The sequence below is a fragment of the Dasypus novemcinctus genome, chromosome 8 (genome assembly GCF_030445035.2).
Source record: "Dasypus novemcinctus isolate mDasNov1 chromosome 8, mDasNov1.1.hap2, whole genome shotgun sequence".
NCBI lineage: Eukaryota > Metazoa > Chordata > Mammalia > Cingulata > Dasypodidae > Dasypus > Dasypus novemcinctus.
In genome coordinates this window covers 10436521-10460241 of record NC_080680.1, presented here as the reverse complement: position 1 = coordinate 10460241, position 23721 = coordinate 10436521, and the positions used below count along the sequence as shown (strand labels likewise).

The 23721-nt window shown below is 39.9% G+C and overlaps 1 protein-coding gene across 5 annotated transcripts in view; it reads left to right on the top strand.

The window, feature by feature from the left end:
• The window catches only part of SECISBP2 (SECIS binding protein 2), a 39503-nt gene that overhangs the window by 6863 nt on the left and 8919 nt on the right, over positions 1-23721 (top strand). For 2 of the 5 annotated variants that reach the window (XM_058301442.2, XM_004469960.4), the window contains 9 exons: positions 89-230; positions 1546-1775; positions 9005-9086; positions 10550-10758; positions 12964-13086; positions 14508-14597; positions 15891-16023; positions 20007-20173; positions 20831-20957. In XM_058301442.2, coding sequence (XP_058157425.1) covers positions 89-230; positions 1546-1775; positions 9005-9086; positions 10550-10758; positions 12964-13086; positions 14508-14597; positions 15891-16023; positions 20007-20173; positions 20831-20957 — 1303 coding nt within the window. The remainder of the gene's footprint in view (positions 1-88; positions 231-1545; positions 1776-9004; positions 9087-10549; positions 10759-12963; positions 13087-14507; positions 14598-15890; positions 16024-20006; positions 20174-20830; positions 20958-23721) is intronic. The other 3 variants (XM_004469961.4, XM_058301441.2, XM_071216580.1) reach the window with 3 other exon arrangements.

Here is a 23721-nt window from a genome sequence, read left to right as displayed (position 1 = left end):
AATTGTGAATACTTAGTGAATTTGTGGTTTTAAATCATTTTTAGTGGTAGTTTTCTTATTCTGTGTTACTTTTCACACTTTCCTACAGAAAAAAACATATGAAGAGAAAAAAACTCTTGATGAGCAAAAATTTGACACTAAAAGGGCCAATGGGACTACATCAGCTGATATAAAATCTGCTAAAGGTTCCCATCATATATCCACTTATGCTGAAAATGATTTGAAATCAGGTAAAAACAAGAAGCTTTACAGTATTGTGTTAGCCTTGAATTGAATTGCCATATTTGCACAGGCCTTTTCTGTAGGCCTCTTGGTCGGGGCGGCTCTGGCAGTGAGCCCTGGACGAGGGCAGAGCAGAGGCCTTCCCCTTCCTGTGTGGACCTGCTGAGCTGAGGGCTCTGTGCTGTGCCCTGGCTTCCAGACAGCATAGCAAGTAGGAGGTGACCACAAACTTCCATGGCATGTCTTTAAATGAAAGCGAGTCAAAACCATATCCTCTGGACTAAATTTGACCATGTTCATTCCTGAAATGCTTCTCTGGTGTTCTCTGGGGGCACTTTTTAATAGGTGGGAGAAATGGACTATAGTTTAAATCCCATCCTAAACAGTAGCAAACCTGTGGCATCACTCTTCCATGGAGGACACTGTTCACATCTATAGCAGAACAGCCCTGTCTCCTCTGGGCTTGAAAAAGACTGTTCTAGTCCCAGACTGAAAGTTAATCATTCTACATGGTGTCTTTTTTTTTTTCCTGTAAATTGATTAGTAGAATGTAATTACAAGATATCACCTATTTGTATAAAGACTTAAAACCTTGGTGATAGTGCGCTACTGTGAGTGGTCTACCAGTTTATTTACACGTGAAATTTGTATTACTTGTTATATAAATCTGTTTTCATTGATGTTACTCAAGCCATCTGGTACATGGAAATGCGATAACTATGATATCATTAAATACAGGGACTTTATGGCATTGCAGCATAGATCATCACTCATTTGCAGTTAAAAGAGAAAGATGGGGAAAAGTGTACAAGTTTAATTCTACTTGCCTTCCTCCAGTTTGTTCCAAAAAACTGAAGTATGGAAAACTCATATTTAAAGGAAATTGACTAGAGCTTCTTAAGTTTGTGAAACTTTAAAATACATATTAAGAATAGTTAAGATGTCCAGCTGATGAAGAGGTTAAGATCATTAACTTTATGTATGTCAGAGAAATTGTAGGTTTATAGAAAAATCATGTATAAATTACAGATTTCCCATATTAAGGTAATTAACTTTAGAATTAAAAGTTTTGTTCATTTTAGAATTACACTAAAATTTTAGTTTTTCTGCATGGTGGCCCAACCAGAGTGATTTATACTTCAGCTCACTTATGTTTTACACAGTTACAGAGAAGGTTAACAATATTAGCAAACATTAGACTGTTTTGACAACCTACTGTTGCATATGTAGCAGTATACTTTCTACTCTGCTGTTTAACCTTGAGTACAGATTCATCAAATGATATCTAAACTTTCACACTTACCTTTAATTCTGTAATTGCAGATGGCTATCATAAACGAACAAGCAGGAAATCCAGAATCATTGAAAAAAACGGATCTACCTCCAAACCTGAGTTTGAGTTTACCAGGTTGGATTTTCCCGAACTACAGGGTGCAAAGAACAGTGATCTAAGAGACATACAGAAGCCACCCAAATGGGGACCTTTGCACTCCACCACAACTGACATTTCCCTGTTAAGAGAAGTGGTAAAACCACCTGCAGTGTTATCAGAGGTTAGTTGAAGTTCCTTCCAGCTCTTACTTTTTTGTTTTTGTTTTCCTCTGTATAGATGTTTTCAGTTAAATCATTACAAACCTTAAACATGAAGCTCTGGTGCAGATTGCACTATCCTTGGAGCTGGGGGAGGGGTAGCAGGGGGGAGACCTCTCCCAGTACACTCAGATGACCTTCCCTGTTGTTTGAACCATTTGTAATGAGGCTGTAACACCTAACTCTTTAAAAGTTCCCATTAAAAATTTTTTTATTGAGGTATATCAGTCATATATGAGCAACTCCATGTATTTGTTCTTTGTATTTAGTTCACATTAATATGCAATATTAATATTTTGTATTGGCTTACTTCACTTAGCATAATGTCTTCAAGATTCATCCCATGCTATTGTGTATCCCAATTTAAATTTCTTCTTACTGCAGCATAGTATTCAATCTTATGTATGTACATTTTGTTAATCCATTCTTTGGTTGATGGACACTTGGGTTGTTTCCATCTTTTGGCAATTGTGAATAATGCCTCTAGGAGCATCGATGGGCACATGTCTCTTCGTGTCACAGTTTTCAGTTCTTCTGGATGTATTCCTAGTGGAGGAATTGCTGGATCATATAACAGTTCTGTATTTAGCTTCCTGAGGAACTCCCAAACTGTCTTCCATAGAGGCTATACCATTTTCTGTTCCTACCAACAGTGAAGAGTTCCTGTTTCTCCACGTCCTTTCTAACCCTTATTGTTTTTTTTTTTTTAATTGACCGTTCTTTGCAGTGTATATGATATCGCATTGTTTTGATTTGCATTTCCCTAATTAGTGATAGTGGAACAGTTTTTCATGTGGTTTTGACATTTGTATTTCCTCTTTGGAGAAATGTCTATTTAAATCTTTTGCCCATTTTTTTAATTGGATTGCTGGCTCTTTTATTGTTGAGTTGTATGATCTCTTTATAGAGAATGGAAATCAAACCCTTAGTGGATATGTGATTTCCAAATATTTTCTTCCATTGAGTGGGTTGTCTTTTCACCTTCTTGACGAAGTCCTTTGAATCACAAGAGTGTTTAAGGTTGAAGAGATCCCATTTATCCATTTTTTCTTTCATTGCACATCCTTTCGGTGTAAGATTTAAGAGCATACTATCTACCACCAGATCTTGAAGATGTTTTCCTATATTTTCTTCTAGGAGCTTTTTGGTTCTTGCTTTTATATTTAGGTCTTTGATCCATTTCGAGTTAATTTTTGTATAAGGTATGAGATAGCGGTCCTCTTTCTTTCGTTTGGCTATGAATATCTAATTCTCTTGGCACCATTTGTTGAATAGACTGTTCTGCCCCAGCTGGGCAGGTTTGACAGGCTTGTCAAAAATCACTTAACTGTATATGTGAGGGTCTGTTTCTGAACCATCACTTTGGTACCATTGGTCAGTGTGTCTATCTTTATGCCATATACCATGCTGTTTTTACCACTGTAGTAGGTAATAGGATTTAAAGTCTCAAAATGAGAGTCCTCTAACTTTGGTTTTCCTTTTTTAGATATTTCTGGCTATCAGGGCCCTTTACCCTTCCTATAATTTGATATTAGGTTTTTCGTTTGCTTAAAAAATGCCCATGGAATTTTTATTGGGATTGCATTGAATATATCAATTTGGGTAGAATTGACATCTTAATGATATTTAGTTTTCCAAACCATGAGCACAGAATGTTCATCCATTTATTTAGATCTTTTCTGATTCCTTTTAACAATGCATTGTAGTTTTCTGAATACAAGTGCCTTATATCCTTGATTGTTTATTACTAAATATTTGATTCTTTTAGTTGGCTATTGAAAATAGAATTTTTTTCCTGACTTCCTCCTCAGATTGTGCATTACTAATTTGTAGAAACACCACTAACTTTTGTGTATTGGCCTTGTATCCTAACACTGGACTGAAATTGTTAATTAACTCTAGCGGCTTTGTTGTAGATTTGTCAGGACTTTCTAGATATAGGATCATATCATCTGCAAATAGTGAAAATTTTACTTCTTACTTTCCAATTTGGATGCCTTTTATTTCTTTTTCTTGCCTGATTGCTCTAGCTAGAACCTCTATTACGGTATTGAACAGCAGTGGTGACAGTGGGCATCTTTGTCTTGCTCCTGATCTCAATGGGAAAGCTTTTAGTTTTTCACCATTGAGTACAATGTTAGCTGTGGGTTTTTCATATATGGCCTTTATCATGTTTAGAAAGTTTCCTTCAATTACTATCTTTTGTGGTATTTTTATCAAGAAATGGTGCTGTATTTTGTCAAGTGCCTTTTCTGCATCAATTGGTAGGATCATATGATTTTTCTTCTTTGATTTATTAGTGTGGTATATTACACTAATTGCTTTTCTTGTGTTGAACCACCCCTGCATGCCTGGGTATAAAACCACTTGATCATGATGAATAATTCTTTTTATGTGTTGTTGGATTTGATCAAAGTATTTTATTGAGGGTTTTTGCTTCCGTGTTCCTTAGACATTGGATCTGTAATTTTCTTTTTTCATAATATCTTTATCTGGCTTTGGTATTAGGGTGATAATTGGCTCCTTAGAATGAGTTTGGTAGTGTTCCTTCTTGTTCAGTTTTTTGGAAGAGCTTGAGTAAGATTGGTATTAAATCTTCTTTGAATGCTTCGTAGAACTCACTGTGAACCGTCTGGTTCTGGGATGTTCATTTTGCAGAGTTGTTTGCATCTAATTTTTAATGCAACTGTTATGCAACTCTTCTTTTAAAGGAGTCATACATATGTATGTGTGTGTGTGTATATATTTTTTAATCCAGTAACTAAAATTGTTGTAGTACCTCAGGAGGAAAAGATTCTGGCAAAAGACCAGCTACACATAAAGGTCATTTTGAACATGCTGTTTCTATTACTACATTCTTTTTCTTTTTTTTAAGGTTTATTTTTTATTTATTTCTCTCCCTTCCTCCCCTACCCCCCCCTGTTGTCTTCTCTCTGTGTCCATTCGCTGTGTGTTCTTCTGTGACTGCTTCTATCCTTATCAGCAGCTCCAGGAATCTATGTTTCTTTTTGGTGCATCATCTTGTTGTGTCAGCTCTGTGTGTGTGTGGCGCCATTCCTGGGCAGGCTGCACTTTCTTTTGCGCTGGGTGGCTCTCCTTACAGGGCGCACTCCTTGCACGTGGGGCTCCCCTACACGGGGGGCACTCCTTGTGTGCATCAGCACTGTGCATGGGCCAACTCCACATGGGTCAAGGAGGCCCAGGGTTTGAACCGTAAACCTCCCATGTGGTAGGCGGACACCCTATCTATTGGGCCAAGTCTGCTTCCCTCTATTACTACATTCTAATAGCACTTTCTCCCAATACCAAGAAAAAAATTTTTTTTCATGAAATGGTAGTTTTTAAAAAACTACGTAGCATGATTTCTTCAATTTAAAGGATTTTTCTTGCATCTCTCTTGTCTTTCTAATGAGAGAGCAAATTGAGCAAAATTAATTGCATAAGTGTATTCCACTTGTTGCTTAATAATTTTAAATTCAACTATAGTCAACATTCTAAGTTTTAGTCCACCATATCTCTTTTTTTTTTTAAAGATTTTTATTTTTTATTTCTCTCCCTTCCCCCCCCTCCCCACAGTTGTCTGTTCTCTGAGTCTGTCTGCTGCCTGTTCTTCTTTGTCCATTTCTGTTGTTGTCAGTGGCACAGGAATCTGTGTCTCTTTTTGTTGCGTCATCTTGCTGTGTCAGCTCTCCGTGTGTATGCGGCACCATTCCTGGGCAAGCTGCACTTTCTTTCGCACTGGGCGTCTCTCCTTATGGGTGCACTCCTTGCGCATGGGGCTCCCTTACACGGGGGACACCCCTGTGTGGCACGGCACTCCTTGCACGCATCAGCACTGCGAATGGGCCAGCTCCACACGGGACAAGGAGGCCCAGGGTTTGAACTGTGGACTTCCCATGTGGTAGACAGACATTCTAACCACTGGGCCAAGTTTGCTTCCCAGTCCACCATATCTTGAGGCCTCTTCTCAAAAAATGTGACTTGAGAGTTCCAGGGAAAAATGATACTGGGTTAGCAATCCCTAAAATGGTTTCTCACAAATTGCTGCTATAGGGATTAGTGGAGTACTTCACAGTATGAAGGCAAGAAGAAAGATGAAAAATAATAATAAAGAGATTATCTGTTTGCCTACTGCAGGAATCAGGAAAGGATATTTATTACCTGTCATAGAATTTTTTAGGTTGTCTAAAATGTAAAACCTAAGGCTCACTGGTAGTTGCTTGTGATATGTATAACATATTCTCTTACGGAGTTTCTCACATGCCTTGACCCTTACATTGTTCGAAGGCCTTTTCCTGTTAAATAGCTTGTTCAGGTAAAAAGTAGAGCTGATGGAATTTTTAAAAATTTGATTTGGCAGATATGTAACTGCCTTTATGGACTGTGCTAGATGTGTGAAAGAATTTAACAGTTGGGGAGTTCCATATAATTGCATATCCGTGTATACCATAAAGAAGCAGTCCACTATACTCTAGGTGGGGTGGGCAGGAGAGTGACTGACACTTTCTATCACAGTCATATATTAAGTAGGAGTATTTACAGCTAAGATTTCCTATCTGATGGCTTATTGTATATTTACTCCTTTTTAAAAAAAAATCCTATGGTTTCTTTTCCATTTTCCTTCCATAGGAAACATATTTTTTCCTGGTTAGATTAGTACTATTAGTAAACAGAAAAATATTTTGAAAAAATAGAGAAAATATAATTGTCTATAAATTATGCAACCAAGAGAAAACCTATGTTTGATACCTAGTTTTTTTATAAGTACGAGTTTGTGTATATGGGGGAGATTCTTCTCAGTTTGGAATTATATGTATGTACAGATATATTTGAATTTTTAAGAAACCTTTTTTGGCATTTTTTCCATGTCTGAATATTTTTGGAAAACATAACTTGTATAGACTCTATCATATTAATGTACTATTATTTATTTAACCATTCTTGAACAAGTAAGCAGTTTCTAGTTCTCCACTGACCTTGGCAAGCATGCAAATTATATTTACTGAAAGTGCCAGCTGTGTTTTAGTTTTATATTTTATTACTGGGCTCAAGTGTAACAAAATGGCAAAATGGGTAAATTTATGAGGCATGTTAGCCTTAAGAATTATTTTTTTTTCTTATTTTCTTGTAAATGTTACATTAAAAAAATATGAGGTCCCCATATACCACCCCCCCCTCCTCCCACATCAACAACCTCTTCCATCATCGTGGCACATTCACTGCACCTGGTAAATACATTTTGGAGCACTGCTGTACCACATGGGCAGTGGTCTACATTGTAGTCTATATACGCCCCCATTCCACCCAGTGGGCCATGGCAGGACACACAATGTCCAGCCTCTGTCCTCCAGCACCAACCAGGACAACTCCAAATCCTGAAAATACGCTCACATCACATCTCTTCTTCCCTCTCCCTACCATCAACAGCTACCATGGCCACTTTCTCCACATCACTATTACAATTTCTCCCCTTACTAATCACAATAGTTCCCCAGCAGAACACCAGTAAGTCCACTCTAAAACTATATTCTGTTTCTCCATGCTGTGGACCCTGGGATGGTTAAGTTCATTCCCCCTCTATATCAAGAGGGGGCTTAGATTCCACATGGATAATGGATGCAATTCTCCTGCTTGCAGTTGTAGGCACTCTTGGCTCCCTGGTATGTGGTTAATCTTCTTCACCTCCCTGTTAGCTTGCCAGGGTAAGTCCCAATAAACCAGAGGGTAGGAGTTGCAAGTCTGCTGAGGCTCAGGGCTTGGCTGTCACATGGACAGTCCAGAGATTCAAGTCTCCTAAGTATACACCAACCCAAACACCAACCACAGGTCCGGTAAAAGTAACAGAAGAGGCATGTGTAGAAAGGTCATATCTGCAACTCCATCACACTCAGGAACACAAATTCCAAAGCAGGGCCAACTGACATGACCCTGAACTCTAGAGCCATCTGCCATGACCAGAGAACCTTTGAATCTCCATAGCCCTCAGGAGAACCAGTACCTGGGTTTCTGTCTACTTTGGCTGTCTCTGGTACCCTACTGAGGCGTGCATAAGCATTACCCCTCTGATGACCACCCGACTCTTTTTTGGAGACACATGGCCATATAAACTCATTTGTCCTTTCCATTTCCCCCTTTTATCCAAGGTCAAAAAGCTGTTTTTAACACCTGATATTACATATAGGCTGAGATATTCTGCTGGTCTGAGTTGACCCTTTTATTCAAGATCTTTTTCTAACTGCATCATCAGCTGGTGCTTGGTAGTAATCCCTCGGGGCCAGGGAGGTTCATCTTTGAGAGTCATGTCGCACGCTGAGGGGAAGGTAATGCATTTACATGCTGAGTTTGGCTTAGAGAGTGGCCACATTTGACCAACATGGAGGCTCTCAGGAGGTAACTTTTAGGCACCCTGCAGTTCTAGGCCTAGTTCATATTTCAGGCATACAGTCTCATAATTGGAGCCATCAGTATCAAGGGCTTATTGTTGGACCGTCCATCTTTATTGGTCTTTGCCATTGCATTTAGGGGATTGTTACAGTTCTTAAGAATTATTTTGAATCCCTGTCTCCTTAATAGATTTGATTTCCTTTTTCTGCTAGTGCTGTTGGTCTGTTGGCAGAATCTCTGCTCCTAATGCCCTCCCACATCCCCCCACCACATAACTTACATTCAGTATGTGCAGCAGCTTTCCATCTTTAGAGAGAGGGATGTGTATTAGGAAGGTTTAGATTTGGCATATTTGTAGACTTTCTAATGGCGTTTTTGAGCTTTGGTATGTGGGCAGAATAAATGCTGGTCTTTGCATTGATATTGGGACTCTGCAGCTTTCAAAGAATCTCATGCAGGCACATCTCTGCTGAGGGGAGAGTCATCTGTAAAAGATTAACAATTTTTGTTTTTAAGTTGCACAACATTACATGTAGTGGAACCCAATTATTGTGATCCATATAAAAATAATGTACATATATTTATATCTTAGGCAAAGGAGGAGAAGGGCTGTACAACAGTGGCTGTTTTTTTCTCTAGGGCATAAGATTTGACAAGAAGTCATTTAACTTTTTACTTTATGTTTATGTATTTGAAAAATTTTAATTAGCATATATTTTGCAAATTTTAAGAATGGAAAGGGAAACTTTTAAAAAATTGATGACTTTCAATTTCAAATCATAAGAAAATAATGGGTTTTTTTTTTTAGGGTGATGAAATAGTGGTGAAGAGTAAAAATCCAACTGAATCTCTAACTGATAATGCTACCAGTTCCCCTTCATGTACAAGAGGTAAGAGAGACTATAAAATATTGTTTGAAAATATCAAGCATATATTTTCTGAGTTTGTTTTTAACTCTCATTCAGTTGAAGTGTTTTTGTTTTAAAGTCTTTAAGACACTGGTGGTGGATTGTTGATAATTTCCAAAGAATATAATAGTTAAACCATTAATGTTAATTTGAAAATTAAAGTAATAAATGAGCTCCCATGTTGGTGTTAAGGAATATAAAATAGAATAAAATTTTTAAATGAAATATTTGCACAATTAAGTGAGAAATTTTGTGAACACAGAAATCATGACTTTCTTCAGTATTTAAAACAAATTTTAAATTTATTATTCATTAAAATGTAGTTAAAAACCCATAATTTGTCAATATAAGTATCACTTATTTTCCAAAATGAAACCCAAAATGCAGTGAAGGGAGAGCATGCTTGTGTGTTTATGTCTTAGACTTCTATCATCTAGTTCAGTAGCTCTGCTCCCACTTTGAGTCTATTTTACTGCTACAGCTCATCCCACCTCTGGAGCATTCCACTGTACATGCCTGAGAGATAAATGATAGTGGAGAAGGCAAATGACCCATTAGTAGTAGTACGAGAACAGATTTGTCTTCATGGAACCCTGATAAGGTCTTGGGTCCTTGGAGCACACTCGGAAATCTCCTGGTTGATCCTATCCCAGCTAAGAATTAATATGTTCAGAGAGAGAATTCAGTAGATTCTACTTTTAAAATCGATATAGTAGCTCGTCTTAACAGGAGAAATCAACAAATTTTTCCAAATGAATCCACAGCTGCCTTTTTTTTTGCCTTATGTTTGGTACATGCGCGGTTCAGTAGAACGCCTCACCTTAGCTCCTGTGCTGAGGAGGCGTAAATCTGTATTGACGCAAACTGTCTTCTCGCTCGTGGGGCCCCATCTGCTGACAAGTGTTCCCCTGACGATGTCATGATGGATGTCCTTTTGTTTTGTTTGTATATAGAGTTTCATGAGCACCTAAGGAGTAGTGTTGCTGTACTTAAACCTGGGTTCTAAAAAGAAATAAATTACCAGTTATTGTGATAGCTGAAGTCTAGTGATCTTTGACTTCTGATGTTAACAGTACACGCCAAGGTTAGTAGGGCCAAAATTTGATCTTCAGCTCATTAATTTTGTGTGTCTGCCATGTAGATGTCATTGTGGATTGCTTTTTAACTGAAACTTGTTTGTCTACCTACCCTACTCCACAAGTTGAATGATCACTTCCTGTGAAAGTTAGTGAACCTTAAGCGTTAAAGGGAACAAATTCAACATGCATGCTGCAAGAAGAAAAACAAGTTTAGTGAATACTGTAGGTTTCAAGGGGATGTTTTGAACTGTAGCCCAAATTTCATTATGCTCTGAGTAATTACCTCACATAAAGCATGTTTGAGCGACTAAGGAATTTTTGTTTTATTATTGAGATTGTTCAACAATTCTGGTTATCTTTGAGCAGAGTTATCTTGGACACCAATGGGTTATGTTGTACGGCAGACATTATCTACAGAACTGTCACCAACCCCTAAAAATGTTACTTCCATGATAAACCTAAAGACAGTTGCTTCATCAGCAGATCCCAAAAATGTTAGCGCATCATCTTCTGAAGTTTTATCTTCCAGTCCTTCCTACAACAAAGAGAAGCATATTGTTAATCCTACTAAAAAGGTATGCATTGCTATCTCTTTATCTTTTTACCCTTAGAGAGTGCTTTTTCTTCCCCCAAACCCTAATACTGAAAGTGTTTCATTTTATATTGTAACCTGTATTGACTTCATTTTACTTGCACCTTGGAAAAAAATAGAATGTCTGTCAAGAAATGACAGTGGTAGCTTTTGCACGAGTGAGAATATGCGTTTTAGACCTATGGTTTAAATTTGTGAACCATTTTGAATTCTTTAAAGGATGGATTCTGGCATAAGTTCAGGCCTTGGTATATAAACCTTTCTGTGTCTTTTTTTTTCTTCAGTCTTTTGTTGGTTAAATTTAAATTGCTTATACCCATTAGGATACCAGTAGCCAAATAATTTGAATTCCACATTTTCTGAGCATCTGGTGTATGTTACCAATTCTTGGTTAAGTACAATTTATTTATTATAAGGTAGCATTTCAAAATTGAGGGTCTAGATTTTGTTCTTGATTTTCATTGCATGTAGATAAATTATTTTAGGTTGAAATTAATGATCTTACTTAGTGCAATGCTTGCCTGTCTTTTTGAGTGTGTAGATACTGTTTGATGTCCAAGTGCCAGTGACCATCCCACATCAGTAGTAGCTTTGTATTCATGATCAGTTGATTAAGGGAAAATATAGTGGCAGAAATTGCAATGAAGTCAGATATGTGTGCCTTGTTCATCACTGCTGAGAATCTATTTGAAGAGTAGCAGTCTGTGCAGGTGAAAGTTCCTTCCTTCTGTTTACAGACAGAGCATGGCTGGCAGTGGAGCCCTCACACTTGTCATGTCTTTTTAACACTGTCTGAGGCTCCTCCAGGCATTTTCATCTCTAGGTTGAAAGCAGTCCACTTCATCTGGTGCCAAAGCACTTTATCATCTGGTTCAGTAGCCTTATCTGAACTAGCTGTCCTAAAATGCATTTAATATTCTAGGTATTAATAGATTTTGTCTCATTTTCCCAAAATCTTTAAAAAAAAAATACATTTCGAAATTTTCCGAAATAAAGATACGTAATAAAAAAAAATTAAAATCTGTAATCTTTTCTCTTTTTACCCAGATGGATTTAAATTTTACAGAACTGGAATTATAGTGACTTTTAATGATTTTTTTTCCTTTAAAGCTTTATTATGAATTTTTATTACAGAAGTTATAGGAAAGGGTTATCTCTCCCTCAGCCCTTTGGCTTCCCACTGCTCTGGAAAGCCTACATTAACAATATGGTGGGTATTTTGCCTTAGCATTTATGTAGCTCATGCATACATAAGCAGTCAGATATTGGTCTGTTTTGTTTGTTTTTTACTTGAGTTGGTTTTTTTTCTTCAAGAATAGTGAAAACATTCTACATACATTACCATGAGGACTTGCCTTTTTCACTTAACAAAACATGGAAAGCCCTCTTTGTCAGTAGATAAAACATATTTTTTTTTTAACAGCTACTAGGGTTTTTACTTCCGTAGGGTAAATTCCCCTTGGGGATAAAGCAGGGCCCCCAAAATAAAAAGTCTCTGTTGGAGCCTACATTCTGATGGAGGGAGACTTTGAATATGCAGAGAAGCTAGAGCATGTCAGTTGTGATGAGTGTTCGAAGAGCACCCAGGCAGGGTGAGAGGATGGAAGACAAGGGGCTGAATTAGGGACGAGTTGACAGTGGAGCTGCAGACTGAATGACCAGAAGCAGCAGGCCAGGCCACCTGCAAAGGCCCTGAGCTGGGAGTGCATTGGGCCTGATGGAGGAAAGGCTTGGAGGCTGAGGAGAACGTGTGAGAAGTGAGGTCAAATCCAGCAGGTCTGTGGTGGGCCCAGGTGCTTGTCTGTTTTAGTAGTTCCACAGGTGATTGTGACGTGCAGTCGGGTGTCGTACCCACTGGCCTGTGGTGATAGGAACAGAACGCTGGATTTATGAAGGAATTCCGGGTAATGTCAGGAGACTCTAATAACACAACCTCCTCCAGCTGAAAACTGGGTTATGACCAAATCAGCCAGCTTTCAAAACTGAATTTTCATAAGTTCTCTTCCTTCAGAATTGTTCTGTTGAGTGCTTACTCTGGAAAATAGGGAACTAGAAGCCTACCTTGGAATAAAATTGCCATGTCATTATACAACTTGGTGCCTTAATTTTGCTCTGATAATAGAATTAAAATAACCTATTAAGTGTCCTAAAAAACCGTGCCTTTTTTGCCCTTCTTATTTTGGTATAGTCCAAAGCATCACAAGGTGAAGACCCTGAGCAAAATGAAGCTTTGAGAAAGAATAAGAAAAAGAAGGAAAAGTCCAAATTAAAATATGAAATCCTGACAGTTCAAGAGCCACCAAGGATTGAAGTACATTTATATTTATTATTCACCTTGTATGATACAATAAATGAGTTCTTTCTTAATAGAAACATGGGTTCTTTTTGGTTTCCTAAGGGAAAACCTCCAATATTTTCTTTAATAAGCATTTTTCTAGTGCTAAAGAAAATAGTAATAAGCCATTTTCTTCACATCTTCGTTTTTGCCTCATAGCATAGGGCCTGTCTTACAGCAGGCAAAAAAAAATTTTTTTGAATGAATGATCTAGAGACAAAAATACTTGTATCAGAGTTTAATGGTTTGCCTTGTTACTAATATTTATACCTTGGAATTCTCTTTACCTTCTTTTCCCCTTCTTGCTGGCTTTTGCAGGGCTTCCTTTTCTATCCAGAGATTCTTTTTTGTGGGGGAGGGAGGTTGGTTAACCCAGGCCCTCATATGTAGGAACGCACTGCTCAACCACTGAGCCACACAAGCTCCCCCAGAGACCTTATTTTAATGTGATTCACTCTAGGGAGAAATTACTCTACCATATAGCCTTGGCAGGTCCCAGTCTGGAGAATTTCATGAATTTCCACAGAAGCTCTGTAAATTGGTGTTTACCCCATTACTCCAAGAGCATCCGTGCCCTGAAAGAGCCCAGCTTTAGGTTCTGCGTGTTTCTCCTGGTCTGGTTCTTCTTGCTGCCAGTCCAGGTGGAGGTGACGTGGCTCGTGGTGCAGGCAGGAAAGCCTCGCCGAGTGGCAGCCTGGGGGCTCAGCTCAGGGTCAGGCAAGGTTTTCCTGCCAACCCAGGAGGCCTCCTGTGGCTCTTGGATGGTCCAGCCGCAAAGAGCTGCATGACGTGCCTGAAGGGACCAGTGAATCATTTGTGATGTTTTTTCTTCCATCTGTCCCACATAACTCTTCTCCAAGGCACCTAAAATATTGACAAAGACAACCTGGGAGATGTTTTTAAATGATTTAAAAATGGTTTTAGCAGGCATGTTGCCTTTTTAACTCTGTTTCCTAGTCCAGGTTCAGCACAAATGGCAGAATATTTATATCTCCTGAATCTGGATTTGGTGGTTTCCTAATGGTAAACATAGGTGAAGATTAGGTGTTTGAATATTTGTAGGACAGGGTAAGGGTCGATTCTGTAGACTCTGAGTGTCCTAAGGTCCTTGAGAGCACTGTGCTTTTTGTTTTCCTCTGAGAACTTTTCATTGTGAATCTTCCTTTTAAGTATAAGTCTGGGTTGGTGGTGTAAGTGCTATAGTCATTCATTCTATAACCTTCTAGGAGTTAAAGTAGAGGCCTTTATGTTAGAGTATTGACGCTGCTGTGTAATACCTTTGAGAACTTTTGTGGGAGTGTACTAAAGAAAGACTATGAGTAATAAAAAGATTGCACTTGGGCATATTTGCATTCTTGTGATTAATAAAGACTTAAAAGTGCATGTGGTTTACTTAGGATGTAGAAGAATTTCCCAATCTGGCAGTTGCATCTGAAAGAAGAAACAGAGTAGAGTCACCAAAATTTCAATCTAAACAGCAGCCACAGGTAATATTTAAATGAAAATGACAGTTGCATTAGGCTTAACTTTTCTTGCTAAACTTAACTCTTGTGAAACTATTTGTCAAACGTCTGTGTGTACCAAAACAGGTGGTTTTGTTTGGATTCTGTTCCTTCATTGGAGGGCTGCATCCAGTATGTTGAAACAAAACTGCCACGAAGCTAATATGTTTGTCTGTTTTGTAATAAGACACTTGGGTATTATTATTGCTATATCAGAAAGGGGGGAACACCAACTGCCTGATGGAACTTTGATTTATAAAAAGTTTGCCTTGGTTTATTCAGGAAGGAGAAGGATTCCTTTTGTCAGTAAGTAATGTCTGATGAAAAAATAAGAGCCACCAAAATTTCATTCTCAGGAGTCAGAACAGAAGTGGAGATTACTCTCCTCATGTCCCATTCCAGATGGGGAGATGAATTCGAGGCATGCACACTTTTGGTTGTTTCTTCTCCAGCATTTTGACTGTCATTGTGCCTTAAAAGGGAAGAAAATTATTTTCACATTTATTTGCTAAAAATGAAATTCTGAATCTTCAAATGCTGTCATTTGGCCTTGCCCCAGCCCGGCAGAAGCCTGACGGCCTTTCTCCTCCTACCCGTGGCAGTCCCTGCACTGGAGCCCCTAGCCCCTGGGGGTTGGAGTCAGGGAGGGAGACAGCAGTTGGCAGGCTCCGGGGCAGAGGTACCCAAGCACATGAGCCAGCACACCTCAGCACACACGTGTCGAGGGCGCTTTCTCATACACCACTCCATACATTCTCAAAACCTGAATCGCAGCAGTTTCAAAATGACATGGGTTTTGAGTCTGTCAGTCTTTGTGCCTAGATTTAGTGCTCATCTGCTGGGTGTGGTTTGGACTTGGGTACATTTTTGGTCATCTCCCCATAATTCTGTGACAATTGGTTGGTTCACTCAGACGATTGGAGTGCTAATGAGGGAACACCTTTAACCAGTTAGCCTCACATTCACACATTTGCAGCCAAAGAGCTTTATGAGCCACCACTGCTTGTCTTCAGATGTATGCCATTGCATAAGATGTGGGCAGAGATGTAGGTGGTTTAATGTAAACCCAGTGCTCTGAAAAATGGCAGAAATAATAATATCGGCAGATAATGTGGGACTGGCTTTGTTTCTTTTCTTACTTTTCAGTAATGTTATTTTAAAATTTTAATATTACAGCCTTTAATCTATTTCATTTGCACTTTAATTTTATGACTGTCAGGAAATGAAACGCATGGATGGTAAAAATAACATTATAAATACCAATTTCTGAACTTTTAGAATAGTTTTAAAACCAGTGGAAAGAAGAGTCAGGTTCCAGTACAGTTGGATTTGGGGGGAATGCTGACAGCCCTGGAAAAGAAGCAGCACTCTCAGAATGCCAAGCAGTCCTCCAAACCGGTGGTGTTCTCAGGTAAGGCTCCAGTTCATCTCAGAAGGGTGGCCGAAAGCCTTTATTAGACAGGCTGTGTTGTATTTTCTCTAGTGAGCAGAGATTGTTCATAAGATGTAAATACAGTGATTTTAGGAAATATGTGACTCTTTGTAGAAGATGGGGAGTTTTCCACTTGATAAGATGATGCTGTGTTCCTGAGCATCTCATTTCCTTGCGCCCTGTTCCTGCGCAGGTGGGGAGGCTGCATTTGATAGGCAAGGGGACACGTACCTGTGCGTGAACTCAGCCAGGACCGTGTCGAGTCATCCTGGCTTCCTCATCCTCTTCCTCCGAGTCATGTTCTCTGACCACGAGAATTGACACTGACACTGTCATAATAGGAAATAAGCATATTTGCCACCATGGGCTTTTAGGTATGTTTCCTCCTTCTGTGGCAGCTCATTACTTACTTTTCTTAAATGTGCCTCATTTAAAAAGATATCCAAGGATTCTGGTAATGAAGAGGATGAGGAAGCCAGGACGACTCGACACGGTCCTGGCTGAGTTCACGCGCAGGTACGTGTCCCCTTGCCTATCAAATGCAGCCTCCCCACCTGCACAGGAACAGGGCGCAAGGAAATGAGATGCTCAGGAGCACAGCATCATCTTATCAAGTAGAAAGCTCCTCATCTTCTAAGAAGATGAATGACATAGAATCTGACGTATTTCCCTCTCAACATGCTTACCTGGGTTGAGTTTTGTCTTTCAGTTTGCTAATAGTAGTCAGTGTCAAAAGGGAAGTACGTCAGATTCTATGTCATTCATCCCAGAAGGATAAACATATTCTTTCTCTTCAGGGGTAGTGGGATTTTTAGGAAAAATTTCACATACACAGAAACGCTGAATAAATTGGGCTGTGACCACCCTTGCATTCACCACCTCAGTTGTACAATAGCTAGCATGTTGCTCTTTGCTCTGTTACACATCTGTTCCAGGAGATAGCGAACTGGCCCTCTGGACATCTGCTTTAGTAAATAAAGGTTTATTGGAACACAGCCAACACTCATTAAGTACCATCTATGGCTGCTTTAGGGCTATAATGTCATATACCCATAAACCTAAAATAGTTACTTTGTTGCTCTTTTAAGAAAGTGTTTGCTAACCTCTCATCTGTCTCTAGCCATGTCTGTTTTATATTTGATGCATTTCATATTAAGACACCAGTGTAGTTTTACCCATAAATGCTTCAGGATATGTATCGTTAAGTAGGGTTAAACATTTATAGTGTTGTTTTTTTGCTTTTTGCTTTTTAATTTTGAGGTAAAGTAGACTTATAATGAAATGCACAAATCTTAAGTGAACTGTTGAAGGAGTTTTGATACATGCATAATTCTGGGTAGCCCAAATTAGCAACTCAGAACATGATAATCATCCCCAAATGCTACTGCCAGCCCTTCCCAGTTAGTGTTTGCCCCAAGAACCACAGTTCTGATATTTTTCCTCCACAGATAGATTTCTTATTCTAGACCTTCACATAAATGGAATCTTTTTTTTTCAATTGTATTTTTTTAAGATATATAGATCACAAAAAAAGTTCCATTAAAAAAATATAAGAGTTTCTCACATACCCCCCCCCATCAACCTCCCTCATCATTGCAGCACATCTGTTGCATTTGGTGAATACATTTTGGAGCATTGCTGCATCACATGGATTATAATTCATGTCATGTTTATGCTCTCCCCCAGTCTATTCAGTGGGTTATGGCAGGATATATAATGTCCAGTATCTGTCCCTGCAATATCATTTAGGACAACTCCAAGTCCTGAAAATGTGACCACATCATGTCTCTTCTTCCCTCTCCCTACCCTCAGCAGCTACCATGGCCACTTTATCCACATCAGTGCTATAGTTGCTTCCATTACTAGTCGCAGTAGTTCTATAGTAGACCAGTAAGTCCACTCCAATCCATATTTTATTCCTCCATCCTGTGGCCCCTGGGATGGTGATGTCCACTCCACCTCTATATCGGGAGGGGGCTTAGATCCCACATGGCTGATGGATGCAATTCTCCTGCTTGCAGTTGTAGGCACTCTCGGTTCGCTGTTGTGGTGGTTGACCATCTTTACCTCCCTGTTAGCTGACCTGGGTAGCTTTCTTTCACTCACCTCAGTGTTTTTGAAATTTGTTCTTGTAGTGAATATCAGTAGTTCCTTTTTTTTTACTAAGAACAAACTGTTGTGTGGGTATACCAAGTCAGTTGGTTTATCCATTCCCTTGATGGACCCCCCTGGACTATTTCCATTTGGGGGCTGTTACAAATAAAAGTGCTGGGAACATTCTCATACAAGTCTTCTTGTGGAAAGATACTTTAATTTCCCTTGAGTAAATACTTAGGTGTGGAATTGCTGGGTCAAGTGGTAGGTGTATATTTAGTTCTAGACAAATCTGCCAGACCTTTTTCTAGACTACTTATACTATGTTGCCCTCTCACCAATAATGTAATGAAATTTGTTAGCTTCACATCCTGGCCAACATTTGCTGTTGGCAATCTTTTTAATTTTAGCTGTTCTGGTGTGGGTTTGCTGGAGTATTTTGAAGCTGACAGTTCTAAATGTTACATCTCTTGTAGATCATTTTATATGGGCTGCTGAATACTATAGTGAGCAATTTCCTAAATAGGGTTCTTGTAAATATTGTATGACTATTTCGTAGTGACCTTAAAAGCCAGCCTCACGCCTAAACCTAAAATATCGTACTGAAGGCACCACTGCAAGGTGTGCAATTCTGTGGTCCAAGCCTGGAGCTTTTCTCCTCGTGTGATGTTGTCCTGGCTGTGGTGGTTGAGGCCCAGCAGACTGCACAGCCCTGACACCAGCGTTCCTCAGCACCATGTTCCAGGGCTGCGGCCTCGCTGGACACGCAGATTGTGCACACACGCCTCAGTTTGTTTTACGCCTTTGGCCTGAAATGAGTGTTTTTGACAGTTTTATCCAGCTTTGTGGCTGCTTCTGGGGTGGAGTTTGCCAACACCCTCCCCCTCCCCATTTTCTGCTGTGCTAGAGGTGACTCTCCCAGGCACAGTGTTACTGTGCTGTGAGGAGTCACCTGGTGCAGGTGTAGGAAGGGGTGCATGGAGGAGCAGCCAGAGCGGAGGGATGGGGTGACAGACTCCTGTGGCTGCTCAGGTGACCGCTGAACTCAGGTGGCATTGGGGACGGAGGAGAGCAAGGGAAAAGAGCAGGGTTGGTGCAGGTGCTTTATTAAGGAGATCTAGTCATGTGCACGTTACAGGCAGGATGTGTGAGCAAGGCTCCAAAGATGGACGCGGTCGTGTTGTAGCTAAATGACTCGAAACAGCCTGGAGGAAGGCTAGTCATTTGGGCTGGTGGGCACATTTTTATGTTGAGATGTGTGTAACATTTGCAAGTAAACATTCTTCTGCATTGAAGCAGATAGGCAGACAGCTAAGATTTACTGGGCATACCTGATTGACAGAACACTGGTACTTTTAAAAAATATATTCCAAGATAAAAGGGCAGTGGATAAAATACATTTTAAAAAATATCGATGGTTCCTGAAGCTGGGGGTTTGTTCTATCATCCTCTCTTTTTTTGTGTATATTGGGAAATTTTCCTAATAAAAAGTAAATATATATAGCTACACAAATTCGCTCTTTCTTTGAAATAGTTACTGAGATGGGAAGTAGATCAGAACAGTAAAATAAAATTGAATTATTCAGTGGTAATCATAATTCATTCCTATGTTAGAGGGATTGCTAGCAATTAAACATGCTGGGATTTGGGAAATACATTTATGTGTTTTAAAAACTCAACCAACTAGAAATATTACTATAACCCTCTATCTAGATAGCTAGATAGTCGGGGAGATAATTTGACAAAGACAAGTGAGGTTATGGGGCCGGGTAGGGCCAGTTGGAGGGACCTTTGGAATGGCAGAAGATGTCCTAAGACTGCAGGAGGGGCCTGGGGGCTTCCTGCGCATCATGATCGCTTCCTTTCAGTGGGTGCAGTGCCAGTCCTTTCCAAGGAGTTAGCGTCAGGGATGAAGAACCTCCGCTCCAGCCAGGTGAAGACCCCTCATAACCCTTTGGACTCCAGCGCGCCGTTGGTGAAGAAAGGAAAGCAGAGGGAAGTTCCCAAGGCCAAGAAACCGACTTCGTTGAAGAAGGTGTGTGAAGCCTTTCATTTGTAGTAAGAGGCTAGGTGGCCTTTTACAGTTTCATATACCCACATTTCCTTCAGCTCCTGGGTTTTTCGAGTTTAAGTTTTCCATTACCTGGACATGCTGTATCAAAATTTGTTCATGACTCCCTGAAGAATGATCCCTCCCTCTCCCGTCATGATGGAGCCTGAGAAGTAGGGACTATGTCAGTTACTTGAGTGGGGAGTCTTTTGTTTGTTTAATACTTTGCGGTGAGGTGGACAGAACACCACACGTAGAATAGGTTTCATTTTCTCCTTCCCACTTTCCATCGTCATCCTGTTCAGAGTGCTCTGTCTCGGGTAGAAGTTAAGACTGGCACCCAGGTTCCTTCACATAGTTCTCAAAGCCAGCCTGTGGTGTACGCGGCCAGGCTCCCCAAGGCAGATAGAGGAAATGCCCGTGGCCAGTGGCTGGTGAGCTGCAGGGATCAGTCAGTGCAGTTGTCAGATGCCCTCCCTGCACCCTGCCCCTTTGCCCTGGTGGGGCAGGACCACCATATGCTGAGGGGTGTGAGTCAGGCACCAACAGGTCAAACTTAGGCAGTTTACTTTGCGGAAGACCTTGAGCTTACCATTTTAGCCCAGGTACTTAGGTGTTTTAATCATTCGCTTAATTTTAAAGATTATTTTGAAAGAACGGGAAGAGAGGAAGCAGCAGCGTCTCCAAGAAAATGTTGTAAGCCCAGCTGCTGCCAGTGACACTGTGCAAGATGGAGAGGGCAGTGGTGATGAGCAGGGGGAGACCTCAGGTATGGCTCTGTTGGTTTGCTTCTTAAAGGATCGTGGGGGTGTGGGAGGAGCTGTGAAAAAGATAAGCTGTATACATAACAAAATGCCCAGAGCACTGCCAACACCTTCCACCTTTCTTGTAAGAAGCAGTCAGTGTTGAATACTGGGGGTGCGGTACAAAAGTTTGCCAGCTCGCAACTTGGCGAATGTCCCTAAGTAAGAGGAAGTACCCATTGCTGGGGTCAAGCATCTGGTGCCTCTGGGTCAGGAGGGGCAGAGGAGAAGAGGCCCTGACAGCTGGTCTACATGGCACTGGATGGTCCTCATAACTTGGATTGGCCACAGAAAGGAGCACCACTTCTCCCAAGGCTGTTTGCTGAAAAGTGTGCTAGGAATGGATGGTGTCTTAAAAAAGAAAGCATGTAGTTAATAAGATAACTTTTTATTGAATACTCATTCAGGTAGTACGCATATCATACATGCACAGCTTGAGGACTTTTCCCAGAGTGAACACAGCAGCCAGATCAGTTTTGACCACTATAGCTTTGTAATATGTTTAAAATCAGGAAGTATGAGTCCTCCAATTTCATTCTTTTTCAAGATGGTTTTGGCTGTTTGAGGCCCGTAGCCCTTCCAAATAAATTAGATTGACTTTTCCATTTCTGCAAAGGATGTTGGAATTTTGACTGGGATTGCTATGAATCTGCTTTGGGTAGAAGTGACATCTTCGCAGTATTCAGTTTTCCAGTCCATGAGCATGGAATGGTCTTTCCATTTATTTACGTCTTCTGTCATTTCTTTTAGTAAGTTTTGTAGTTTTCTATGTACAAGTCCTTTAAATCCTTGGTTAAATTTATGCCTAGGTAATTGATTCTTTTTGTTGCTATCGTAAGGGAATTTATTTCTGGATTTCTGCCTCAGATTGCTCATCTCTACTGTATAGAAATACTACTGACTTTTGCAGGTGGATCTTGTACCCTGCCACTTTGCTGAATTTGTTTATTAACTCTGGTAGCTTTGCTGTCGAATTTTTGGGACTTTCTACTCATAGCATTTACGTCCCTAGACTACCCTTTTCAGCCATAATCCTATTATAAACCAGCTGCTACTCATTGTAATGTGTTACTATCAACTGTATCCATTTCTACACTTTTAAGAGTCAGGTTAATTAAAACTTCTACTTACATTAAGCATGAGTAGAACTTCTTAGTTGTCCTCTTGTCTCCTAATAACCTATACTCTAGATTTTAACTCCATACATTTATTGTTCATATACAATATTTGTCCTTTTGTGTCTGGCTTATTTCACCTAGCATAATGTCTTCAGGATTCTTCCATGTTATCATATGTATCCCAATTTCATTTCTTCTTACTGTAGCATAGTATTCCTTCATATGTATATACTACATTTTGTTTATCCATTCATTGATTGATGGACACTTGGGTTGTTTCCATCTTTTGGCAATTGTGAATAACACCACTCTGAACATCAGTATGCAGATGTCTGTTCGTGTCACAGTTTTCAGTTCTTCTGGATATATTCCTAGTAGAGGAATTGCTGGATCATATGGCAGTCCTATATTTAGCTTCCTGAGGAACTGCCAAATGTCTTCCACAGAGGCTGCTCCATTTTGCAATCCCACCAACAGTGAAGGAATGTTCCTAGTTCTCCACCTTCTCTCCGGTGCTCATTGTTTTCTTTTTTTATTTCTTTTTCTTTTTCTTGTTTTCCATTTTTTAGATTTTATTTTTTCATTTATTTCCCTCTCCCCCACCCCATTGTCTGCTCTTTGTGTCCATTTGCTGTGTGTTCTTCTGTGTCTGCCTGCATTCTTGTCAGCGGCACCAAGAATCTGTGTTTTTTTGTTGTTGTGTCATCTTGCTGCATCAGCTCTCCGTGTGTGTGGCGCCACTCCTGGGCAGGCTGTGCTTTTTTTTACATAGGGCAGCTCTCCTTGCAGGGCGCACTCCTCATGCATGGGTCTCCCCTACGCAGGGGACCCCCTGCATGGCACGGCATTCCTTGTGCATAAGCACTGCGAGTGGGCCAGCCCACCACATGGGTCAGGAGACCCTGGGTTTGAATCCTGGACCTCCCATGTGGTAGGTGGACACTGTCAGTTGAGCCAAATCCACTTCCTGATTGTTTTATGTTTTTTTAAAAATTGGCCATTCTTTGCCATGTGAAATGATACCTCATTGTCATTTTGATTTGCATTTCCCTAAATAGTGATAAGGAACAATTTTTCACTTGGTTTTGCCATTTGTATTTCCTCTTTGGAGAAATGTCTTTTTAAATCTTTTGTCCATTTTTTAATTGGATTGCTTGCTCTTTTATTGTTGAGGTGTATAATCTCTTTATATAGAATGGAAATCAAACCCTTAACAGATATGTGGTTCCAAATATTTTCTGCCTTTGAGTGGGCTGCCTTTTCACCTTCTTAATGAAGTCCTTTGAATCACAAAAGTGTTCTTAAGTTTGAGGAAGTCCCATTTATCCATGTTTTCTTTCATTGCTTATGCTTTTGGTGTAAGGTTTAAGAAGGCACCATCTACCACTAGGTCTTGAAGATATTTTCCTATATTTTCTTCTAGGAGCTTTATGGTTCTTTCTATATTTAGGTCTTTGGTCCATTTTGAGCTAATTTTTGTATTAAGTATGAGATAGGGGTCCTCTTTCCTTTTTTGGCTATGGATATCCAGTACTCCCAGCACCATTTGTTGAATAGACTGTTCTGCCCCAGCTGGGTGGGTTTGACAGGCTTGTCAAAAATCACTTGACCG